The sequence below is a fragment of the Hypanus sabinus genome, chromosome 1 (assembly GCF_030144855.1).
Source record: "Hypanus sabinus isolate sHypSab1 chromosome 1, sHypSab1.hap1, whole genome shotgun sequence".
Classification (NCBI taxonomy): Eukaryota; Metazoa; Chordata; class Chondrichthyes; order Myliobatiformes; family Dasyatidae; genus Hypanus; species Hypanus sabinus.
Window position 1 is genome coordinate 156391738 of NC_082706.1, and position 12236 is coordinate 156403973.

Here is a 12236-nt window from a genome sequence, read left to right on the forward strand (position 1 = left end):
GGAGTGGTGGAATTCGAAGTTAAAGTTACTCAGTAGTAAAGATTGATGAAATTTGAAATATCATTTTGTCAACTCTGTTGACCGCTATCAATGAACAATGAAAGCATCTGTTGCAAAATTTTAAAACAACTAAATTTTTTAAATCTTTCAAATGTAACATAAATTTTCAACTTAGGGTTTCCAACACTAAAATGCTCTAGCTTTGTTCATATTGTCTTTACTAGCCTCAAGATATTAGCTAGTGCACAAGCAATAGGAATTCATCTTTCCAAAGCTCTACTGGTTTGCAGCTTGGTAAACATTACCCTAAATATATCCCTGAACACAAAGAAACAAAGGCTTCACCTAATGTTCTGGCATATAAGTGTACAGTAAACTTCTCTGTGTATCACTGACACCCCATCCAACAATTCCTATCACCTCCAGAATACCATGGTTGCACTGTTTATTGTCTACAAAGCACTGCAGTGACTTGCTAACATCTCCAAACCCACAATCTCAAACTTAAGAAGATCAAGGGTAGTGGGTGCATGGGGACACCACGATTAAGTTCTCCTCCAAGTCACCACTCCGCCTTGGAAGTATTTCATAATTCTTTCATTATTCCTGAATCTAAATCCGAGAATATCCAACCCATCAACACGGGAGGAAAGTGGTAGGGAGGGCAGCAGTGGGAGGCAGGCTCTAACACTAGAAACATTTCATAAAAGTGCTTCACATTCAACTTCTCCAGGACAATTTGGGATGGGGCATTAATGCTAGATAAAAAATAAAAAGTATTGATCTGTTAGGGAAAATGCTGAGGAATTGTTTACATTGATGTTATACATTACTATCTCACTTTTGCCCCTACAGAAGGAATTGTCCCTGGAAAACCTACAGAACTTAGAGTGACTGAAGCCACCAAGAATTACATTGTCCTAAGCTGGAAACCTCCTGGTCAGCGCGGCCATGAGGGTATCGTGTATTATGTGGAAAAGGTAGAGATCTCAAACATCCAACGGTAAAATATAATGTAGATTAATCAGATGTAAAAGCAGTTTAAATAATGACAGAATCAGGATTATTAGCACCAGCATTGTTGTGAAATTTGTTAACAGCAGCAGCAGTACAATGCACTACATGATAGTATAGAAGGATAGAAAACCTACAGCACAGTACAGGCCCTCGGCCCACAATGCTGTGCTGGACATGTACTTACCCATAGCCCTCAATTTTTCTAAGCTCCATGTACCTATCCAGGAGCCTCTTAAAAGACCCTATTTTATCCACCAACACCACAGTTGCCGGCAGCCCATGCCACGCACTCACCACTCTCTACGTAAAAAAAACTTACCCCTAACATCCCCTCTGTACCTACTTCCAAGCACCTTAAAACTGTGCCCTCTCATATTAGCCATTTCAGCCCCGGGAAAAAGCCTCTGATTATCCACACGATCAATGCCTCTCATCATCTTATACACCTCTATCAGGTCACCTCTCATCCTCCATCATTCCAAGCAGAAAAGGCTGAGTTCACTCAACCTATTCTTATAAGGCTCGCTCCCCGATCCGGGCAACATCCTTTTAATTCTGCTGTATACCCTTTCTATAGTTTCCAAATCCTTCCTATAGAAAGAAAAAAATAAGTAAATCAATATATTTACTGTATATTAAATAATTAGATTAAAAATAGTACAAAACAGGAATGATATACAGGTTGACCACCAATTTTCTAGAAACTGATGGTTCAGCACCTCTTTTAATTTGGCTGAAATTACAAGGCCAGGTACCATTCACTTTTCATTAAACATCTGTTAGATGAGGTGAATACTGGCAATTCTTTACAGATATTTATTAAAGAATTTAACATGAAGGATATTCTGTGGTTCATTGCTCGAGGGTGGGAGAAGGCAGAAACTTGAACATTAAAGGATAGCTGGGATAAGTTCCATTGATGTTTGATTTTGATGCCTTGATGTTTGATAACATGTCTGAAGAAAAGTTTGACAATGATTTTACAAGATTTTACCAAAGGAGAAAGTAATTGTTTGTGATTTGCTTACATATGCAAAAGTGTTACATGACCTGCTTTCAAAGATATAGCAAGTAGTCTTCATGAAGAAAATCAACATGAGTGGATGACAAAACACCTGTTGTGCATCTCCTTACAGACTCCGAAATTATAGTCAGTGTTCTGAAAGCTGATTAAAAACACTGCTAGTAATGAAGGTGGCAGTGATGATGATGAAAAGGATGAAACTCAGACTTACTATTGACAAGTTAATTGAGTTGTTGGGTGATTTAATCAGAGGGTTAGAAAAAACGTACCTTCATGACAGAACAAAAGCTAATATATTTTTATTTGATGCAAGAAAAATTACACAGAGGTCAAAACACATGAAGCAACTTTGCCTGAATGAAATGTTTAAAAAGATAATGAGAAGCAACATTTCTATGTAAGCACAGTGATTAATCCTTTTTAAGCTTCTACAGTCCATTTTTTGCCATTATTATTGTGTGACCTCTTTTAATCAGCAAAAAAGTTAATCTGGCAAGGCTCAGGAACCGAGGGTGCCGGAAAATCAGTGGTCAACCTGTACGTATATCGAAAAAAAGTGAGGTAGTGTTCATGGGTTCAATGACTATTTGGAAATCAGGAAAGAAGCTGTTCCTGAAGCACTGAGTTTGTAGCTTCAGCCTTCTGTACCTCTTTCCTGACGGTAACAATGAGAAGAGGGCATGTCCTAGGTGATGGGGGTCCTAAATAATGTACACAGCTTTTCTGAGGCACTGCTCCTTGAAGATGTCTTGGATACTATGGAGGCTAGTACCCAAACTGACTAATTTTACAACTTTCTGTAGTTTTTGATCCTGTGCAGGATATCCCTCCCCATATCAGACAGTGATGCAGCTTTTCAGTATGCTCTCAGTGATACATCCAAAGGTTTTCGATGACAAACCAAATCTCTTCAGACTCCTAATGAAAATAGCCGCTGCATCATTGTTACACCACCATCAAGAATACCTACCGTGCTATTCCACGCTCACACTTTGGAAAGTCTGATCACCAGGCTGTACTCCTATTCCCTGAGTACAGACAGAGACTGAAGACTGCAGCATTAGTAGTGAGGACCAAGAAGATATGGATAAGGGAAGCATAGGAGCACTTACAGGACTGCTTTGAATCGGTAAACTAGATTGTATTCTGGGATTCATCTTCAAATCGGGATGAGTATGCAGCAGTTGTTACTGACTTCATTAAAACCTGTGTGGATGAGTGTGTGCATTCAACTGCACTTGCCCCATCATTGAACTGTTCACACAAACTGGACTTGCTTTCAAAGATTCTTCATCTCATGCTCTCAATATTTATTGCCAGCAGTGCCCACATACCATAAACCCAATAGTTAAAATATCAGTTGATTTAGAACTGCAAATTTGGTTTGCTCTTTGCTAGACACTTCGATTAATTTGCTGATTTCTACTCTTGTTTGCTTGTGCTAGTGTGTGGCAGGCGCTGAGAACTGGCAGAGAGTTAACCCAGAAATCCCAGTGAAGTCTCCACGCTTTGCATTGTTTGATCTGGCTGAGGGTAAATCATACCGTTTCCGTGTCCGTTCAGCTAACTCTGCTGGTATTGGTGAGCCTTCTGAAGCAACAGAATTTACTGAAGTAACAGATAAACTTGGTGAGTATGACCCTCACAAGCAACTCTCTTCATGTTACCAACACACCTGCACTACCTGTCCCCAGAGTATTTCAGAATAATTGTTGACAGGATGTCACCATTATTGGATTAAGCTCCGAACCATATACTTCAGGTAGGCTATGGGTTAGAGCTTGAAATGTTAGTCATTCTGTCCGAGGTTTTGTGCCCTTCCCTTCTCTTTGTACTGTATACCCTGAATCTTATTTGTTATTTGTTTTGCTGTAAATTTGTGAAGGGTTTTTCCAACTACATCAAGAAACACAGTCTAACTGATCGGACAAAAGTGACGTTATATCTTCCACACCAATTCTGGAAGTTTATTTTGGAGCACAGTACCTACCAAACAACAAAATACAATGATGAGAGTGATTTTTAATGAATAACTTATCTTACATACTAGAGGCTAAGGCTAGTTAAGGTTGCTCTGTTAATATAATTTTTCCGTTATGCATTCTGTTATTTTTTTTCTTCCAGATGTTCCGAAAGCACCTGGTCATATTATTCCTTCAAGAGACACAGACACTTCAATGGTCGTAAGCTGGGAAGAGTCAAAAGATGCAAAGGAATTGGTTGGATACTATATTGAAGGAAGCATCCAAGGATCTGGAAAATGGGAACCATGCAATAACAAACCAGTGAAAGGAAAAAGGTAGTATCATGGCTTTTAGAGGGCCTGGGACAAATAAAGGAGTAGAAGGACTTAGATAGAATCACATTGAATGAGATAAAAGGGAGGGTGAGACTGCATGAAGAGTTTGCTGCAGGATTTGTAAGTAGCCATTAACCCTAGCAGAAGAACTGTAGGACTAGCTGCAAGAAATTTGCTTTCAAGTCTCTGAAAAATTGTGGAAGTAATCCTGGTGATCTGGACCTACTGTAGGTCACCACTTTTGAATGCACAGCTTATTGTAATTGTTTTCTTTCAGTCCCCATCTAAATCAAACTGTTATCAAATATGAATGTGGCAGTTAGAGATGTCTGATGGATATTTCGGCACAGATGTCTTTACTTTGTTTTGGGCCTTGTGCTCAGTAGAATTTTGCTGCCAAGCTCCCCATTTGAAAGAAGCATGAGCTTCCAAAGCATTGCTAACTTAACATGTTGTAATGCACAATTCTAATCCTAATTCTTTCGAGCAAAAGGCATTATTACAACTATTGGACATCAAACATAATAATACAAGGTAGTGTCAGCCAGATTGGCAAACTGATTGGCTGAAGACAAAAATGGTGTGGAGAAGAGCTGGGCACATATACGAATGGAGAAGAAGGGAGTATCTCTGAAGCAGCAAGGTGGTCGGTAAGTTTGGAAATGAGCTCATGATAGATATAGATGTCTTAAGTGCTCCTTTAACTAATACTGAACATTCCAAATTAGGCTTGTTTTAATATGATGGTCTAGGTGATACTCGTGTGCAGCCAAAGATTTTATACAAGTGATGTCAAAGCTTATGTTTGTTGCCGGATGATTTGATATGGACCTGCTCAATCAAATTTGCAGAGGTGGGCTATGGTTGAACAAAGTACATGATCCATTCTTCATAACTTATGTAAAATGTATCACATGGGAGGTTCTTTGCCTGCTATCTTTAGCTCTGAATTAAAAGAAAAAAAAACAAAGTCTTCAGAGGCACCCATCACAAGCAAAAAGGTATCAAAATATACTTTACATCCATTAAATACATTTTTAAAGTGTGGTCTCAATAATAATGTAAGAGATAGAATTAATGCAATATAAACTCTGTAAATATTGTGTGCAGTTCTGGTCACTGAATTATAGGAAAGATGTCAACAAAATAGAGAGAGTACAAAGGAGATTTACTAGAATGTTACCTGGGTTTCAGCACCTAAGTTACAGAGAAAGGTTGAACAAGTTGGGTCTTTATTCTTTGGAGCGTAGAAGGTTGAGGGGGGCCTTGATAGAAGTATTTAAAATTATAAGGGGGATAGACAGAGTTTATGCTGATAGGCTTTTTCCATTAGGAGTAGGGGAGAATCAAACTGTTACGAACCCCGTAACTGGGTACCTTACCAGCAAAGATAGGAGTATCCGTTGGAGTCTGATGATACTATTTTTAACAGTATTTATTAGTAAAAATACACAAAAATAATATCAATGCAAATATACAGATAATATAAGTCATCAATACCAAACCTAGAAGTGCAGGTATAATAATAATCAATAAGAAATAAGCTCTATCGTTGTCTAGGGGATAATGAATTGTCCGATGGAAATATAAAGTTCGTTTCAGTTCACACAGGCTGCCATCGTTTGTTTGTCGCTGTGTTGCAATTGTTGGGGAGAGAGAGAGAGAGAGAGTAACTTGCCGACTTTTATGATCATGATCCGTTGATGCATTACTGTTGTGGCCATTCACGTATGACCCCTCCGTCCTGTAGCTAGACCGTTCTTCCATGGCGAACTCGTCACCCAGGCAAGGGCAGACACACACACAAGCCCCCACCAGTCTCGTAGCGTCTCTTCTGGTGCGTCTGAGGGGTGTTCCCCAGATCCGACTTTTACCCCCACTCACGGGGTCTCAGGTGTCAATCAGGTTGGGATGATGCAACCCATCAACCAGACCATTCTGGTTGCCCCCTGAGGGGTTTCAATGAATAGAACAGTACTCAATACACAATTCCTTCTTCAAGAGACAATAGCAGTAATCTCTCTCTTTGTCAATAGGAGATATTCCAACCTTTGTGTATCCCTGTGTTGTCTCTCTCTCATTACTGACACGAGCTGTTTATCTCCCTCATTTCCTTGGTATCAGACCTGAAATAATAGCGATTTTGCGATTCTCAAAAAGGGGGGGGGGTGACTTTGCACCCTTCTGCACCCTTCAGTTTCTCCTCATTCATAACAAAACAAGAGGACATGAGTTGAGAGTTAGGGGGCAAAAGTTTAGGGGTAACATGAAGGGGAATTTCTTTACTCAGAGAATGGTAGCTGTGTGGAACGAGCTTCCAGTAGAAGTGGTAGAGGCAGGTTCGGTATTGTCATTTAAAGTAAAATTGGATAGGTATATGGACAGGAAAGGAATGGAGGGTTATGGGCTGAGTGCAGGTCAGTGGGACTAGGTGAGAGTAAGCATTCAGCATGGACTAGAAGGGCTGAGATGGCCTGATTCCGTGCTGTAATTGTTATATGGTCATAAATAGAAATATTTGCGATATTGATTGAATGTTAAATATATTCTGATTTTTGTTTGGAAAATGGCGTCATGAAGATTTTCTGAGTACAACTGACAGGAAGTAAATTTTAATTTAAAAGATGCACCACTGACAAAATGGTGACTAGTTGTGAGAAGTGCACCAAGTTGCTTGATATTTTACTGTTATTCCTTTTAATTTTCTTATTTTTTGGAAGGACTCATGCTGAATCATCTGTTCGTAATGAATGAAGAAAAGCATAATTGCTTATCATTAGGCATTGAAAGCAGGTTATTGCAAGATGTAGGCAGTTTGAGATTAGCCTGCACCAAATCCTTGATACCATAACAATGAATAGAACTCTTTATAAGCTTCAGCATTAACCTCAGGGAATGGAAACAGAGTTGGATAGTTGCTGTTGAGTAGCAAATTATAGTTCTCAACTAATATAAAATATTATGGCAACACATACAAAATGCTGGAGGATCTCAGAAACTCAGGCAACATCTATGTAAGGAAATAAACAGTCGAGGTTTCAGGCCTAAACCCTTCATCAGGTCAGGGATTATTCAGAAATTTGATGGTAGAGAGGGAAAAGCTTTTCCTAAAACTTTGAATGTGTGTCTTCAGCCTCCTGTACCTCCTCTCTGATGATAATAATGAGAAGAGGGCATGCCTTGAGCCAACAGTTTTTGAAAATGTCCTTGATGGTGGGGAGGCTTATGCCCATGATGGAAGTGGCTGAGCCTACCACTCTGTACAGCCTTGAATCATTGTGTTCATTGGAGCCTCCATATCAGTTGGTGATGCAACCTCAGAATGCTCTCCACAGTACTTCTGTAAAAGTCTGCTTGCATCTTTAGTGGCATATCCAATCTCTACGAACATCAGCGGAGAGTAGCTGGTGGTGTGCCACCTTTGTGATTGCGTCAATATGTTGGGCCTAGAATAGATTCTCTGAGATGTTGACAGCCAGAATCTTGAAGCTGCTCACCCTTTCCACTGCCTACCCTTCAATGAGTCCCAGTGTATGTTTTCCCATCTTCTCATTCCTGAAGTCTACAATCAATTCCTTGTCGTACTGACATTGAGTGAAAGGTTGCTGCTGTGATATCACTCAACCAACTTATCTAACTCACTTCTGCATTCCCTTCGTCCTCTGAGGTTCTGCCAACAAAATGGTGTCATCAGCGAATTTATAGATGGTGCTTTGAGCAGTAAATAGCCACACAGTCATAACTGAAAAGAGAGTAGATCAGTGGGCTAAGCACACATCCTTGCCGTGCCCCTGTGTTGATTGTCAGTGGGGAGGAGATGTTATTTCTGTTTTGCATTGACTGTGGTCTCCTGATGAGGAAGTCAAGGATGCATTTGCAGAGGGCATTGCAGAAACCCAGGTTTTGAAGCTTGTTGATTAGGACTGAGGGGGTGGCTAAGTTGTAATCAATAAACAGCAATAATGTAAGTATTGCTGTTGTCCAGTTGGGCCAAGTCCAAATGGAGAGCCAGTGAGATTGCAATGTGTAGTGGTAGGCAAATTGCAGTGGGTCCAGGTCCTTGCTCAGGCAGGAATTAATTATAGCTGTGACCATCCTCTCAAAGCATTTCATCACAGCAAACATGAGTGGTACTGGTGATCGTCATGTAGACAGCTCCCTTTGCTCTTCTTGGGCAGCAGTATGATTAATGCCCTTATGAAGCAGGTAGGAACCTCTAACTACATCAGTGAGAAGTTGAAGATGTCCTTGAACTTTCCAGCCAGTTGTCAGGCACAGGATTTCAGTACGCTGCCAGGTTACCAAGGCCTTGCAAGGATTCCTTCTTTTGAAGAATATTCTGATGTCAGCCTCCAAGACAAAGATAGGTCACCAGATGTAGTGAGGAGTTGCACAGGTGTAGCATGCATAAAACCATTGAGAGAATCGGGGAGTGAAGCATCGCTGAGAAAACAGCACCTAAGCCACTGGGTTTTAACATATAAGAAATAATGGCATGCAAACTCTGACACAACTATCCTGCATCCAATTCTGTCTCTAACTTAACATGGAAATGCCTTTTTGTTCTTGTCTTGACCTTCCATAAGTCTATTTTTCTACCTGTAGGGTTTCGTATGACCAGTCTTGAATACCATAGATCTGGCCCTCAGTAGACCATGAACCTCCTGGTTCATCCACAGTTTTTGGTGTGGGGATGTCCGGTATGTTCTCGAAGGTACACACTCATCCACAAGGGTCTCTGGCACGGTGATGACTGTGATATACTCATTCAGCTATGAAAATAAGTACCTGAATATGGTCACGTCTACTGATTCAAAGCAGTCCTGTAATCATCGAAAATCAGACGAGAAATAGAATACATTAAATATTTTCAGCCACATGGGGCCAAAAAATTAATTAAGTACAAAGCTCCCTGTATTTCCCTCCAGCTGAATCCAACTGAATACTAAGCATAAAAAATGCTGGCAATAGAGAGAGATAAAAACACTGCAGTTACTGGAAGGGAAGACTGGAGATTCTCAGCAGGAGTGCTAGCTTGTAGGGAAAGCGAGACAATGGCACAGCTTCATGACTTCTCATCAGAATGACCTGTTACAGACAAAGGCTGGTTTTCTGAAATAGCTTATTCCAGTGTTGACTGCTGAGAGCTGTAAAGTGAAGAGTTGAAAGCGAATGTATCTCAAGCTTATGTTAGGCCTTGTCTGTGGAACCTAAGAGCTTGAAAACAGCAAGGTCAGAATGGGAGTGAAGTGGACAATAACATAGCCCAATACGATTTAAAATACACACAAGAGATGCTGGAAGTTCAGAGAAACACACAAAAAGGTGGAGGAACTCAGCGCATCAGGCAAAATCTATGGACAGGAATAAATGGTCTAAATTTCAGGTTGTTCAGGCTGAGACCCTTCATCAGTCTAGATGAACGTTGTCTACTTATTTCTCTTCATAGATGCTGCCTGACCTGCTGAGTTCCTCCAGATTTTAATACACCTCTGTATAAAGAAAAAAATAGAAAATAGCATTGTTTTGTGATTTAGATAAGAAGCATTCACTAAAACAAACAAATACTCAGGTTATAGACCTATATAAATTTGTGATAAATTAATTGATGATAAGAATGTTATTTTGGTTTTGAAGGTTTATATGTCATGGGCTACACACCGGGGAGTTATACAAGTTCCGAGTCAGGGCTGTCAATGCAGCTGGCCTCAGTGAATACTCACAGGAATCTGAGGCACTGGAGGTCAAGGCAGCTTTAGGTATGTAAAATACTCTCATTTTTGAAAGTTAATATGTTAATTTTAGGAAAATTAAGTGCATAATAGTTTGCTTATTTTTGAAAGTGTATTTACTTATTGTCAAAAGCAGATGTATTCATTTTGGAAATGCATTCATTGCTGTGTTTATTTCTTAATTGATCACAGATGATTTTCACAGTACCATTTGTATCACTTTTCCACCCTCGATATCATAAGTCGTTGTTCTGATCATGCGCTGCCTGTATCACAAGGAAAGTGTATTCCTTTTCACCGTGTCTATCCATTAGCCACTGCACAAAATCTCACTTGAGTCTGCTTCACAGTCAAAAGTTTCAAAACTTAACAGAATCATAGATTATCATCTTTGCTCCAGCACAATGTAATGTATAATGCACAAGACCATCCCATGCATATCTTGTTCACAAATAAACCATCTAATATCTTTTCTAATCTGTACTTACCGTCATTTTGTTTGCTACCTGTTTGACAGTGATCTTTTAATGTGTGTTCCCATGAATGCTGATGCATGCATTAATAAATTATTTTCTCCCTTGTAAGCTGCTATTGTGTGAAATGTCTACCTACAAATATCAGAAACTAATCTATGCACGTCTCACTTACTATCATTTAATATTTTCATATTATTTTTAAGTAAAATAATTTATATAAATAGGATTTTACAGATTCAAATGCAATTATAATGATTGAATTCTAGTTTGGATCAACAATGTACTCTATGAACAACTTTTGAATTCATTAAAGAACATTAGATTAATTGTGAAAATTAAATCTAAAGTAATAACTGAAAATGGTGGAAACAAGCAGGTCAGACAGCATCTATGAAAGGAGAAAAGGATTTAATTTGAAAAAGTTGTAATGCTAAGATTATACTGCAAAAGATTTTTTAAAAATCAGGATATTTACTAAGCCAAATTGCTAACAAAATGCCTTTCCTTCATTGGCTGAGTGCCTTATAACGATCGTGGGTATTTCTGGTATATGGAGTGTCGTACATAATATCTCTGCTGAGCTGTGGTTACTTATTCCTGGTTAAGACGTCATCTGTCAGAGTAGCTGTAGAACTAAAAGTTCTTAGATTTGAGCTTTTGGGCTGTGAATCTGTGAGGCAAGTGTTACTCAAGCTGTTTGTAGGGCATTTGTTTGGGGGACTTTGTTGTTAATGGGTTCATGTGGGTGTTTCAGGAGATTTAGGTTTCAGTTGTTGACTTGGCCCATGGTCCTTCCTCTTTAGCTTTATACAGTATATGTTCTTTATTTTTGTTACCTCATGCCATTTTATTTTATATCAGTCCTTTTGGTTTCCCTACAAGTGACATCTTGACTGCAGCAGAATCTTTGCTTTGAAGTGAATAGGGAGCAATGCTGTACAATGCCTGACCTCCTTTAAGTTAATGGTAATGACAAACTGTCCTGGTTATCATGAGAACAATGTTTACTACTTACATCACCAAATTTCTCATGCATTTTTTGTGTCCGATTTCTTCCTTTTTCTTCAATGCCTCTTATTATTTTTTTCTAATTTCACGTCATATAAGACAGTGAAAATTACTCTGATCCCGGTTTCGAAGTAGATTGTGAAGTCAAGAGTACTTCTTATCATACCAGGAGGCAATTTAATATTCAGCAGCAGATAGAATCTGTCCTTGAGCCTGGTGTTTGTGCTTTCAGGTTCTTGAATTTTCTGTCCAATGGGGGGCGGGGGGGGGGGAGAGAATGCCTGGAGTGGGTGGTGTTTTTTTGTTGACTCCTTTAGCAAGGCAGTGAAAGTATAGACAGGATCCATGAAGGGGAGACTGGTTTCCAAAATTGTACTGAACTGCATCCACAGTTTCTTGTGGTCATGGGCAGAGCAATTGCCAATCCAAGCCACGATGCATCTGGGGAGGATGCTTTCTACAGTGCATCAGTAAAAGTAGTGAGAGAAATGGGGATGTGTCAAATTTTCTGATTCTTTAGCCTGCTGTGGAAGTAAAGGTTCTGGTGGGTCTTCTTGGCTATGATATTTGCATGCTTGGACAATGACACTATCTCCTTCCTGTACTCCCAATCCTTGTTATTTGAGATACAACTTGCTATGGCAGTATCATTGCAAACTTGTATATAGCGTTAGAGCACA

The 12236-nt window shown here is 39.5% G+C and overlaps 1 protein-coding gene across 2 annotated transcripts in view; it reads left to right on the forward strand.

The window, feature by feature from the left end:
• Nucleotides 1-12236, forward strand: part of myom1a (myomesin 1a (skelemin)) — a 180343-nt gene that overhangs the window by 77893 nt on the left and 90214 nt on the right. For both annotated transcript variants that reach the window (XM_059979587.1, XM_059979582.1), the window contains exons 15-18: nucleotides 856-980; nucleotides 3487-3670; nucleotides 4166-4340; nucleotides 9978-10099. In XM_059979587.1, the coding sequence (XP_059835570.1) occupies nucleotides 856-980; nucleotides 3487-3670; nucleotides 4166-4340; nucleotides 9978-10099 (606 nt within the window). The remainder of the gene's footprint in view (nucleotides 1-855; nucleotides 981-3486; nucleotides 3671-4165; nucleotides 4341-9977; nucleotides 10100-12236) is intronic.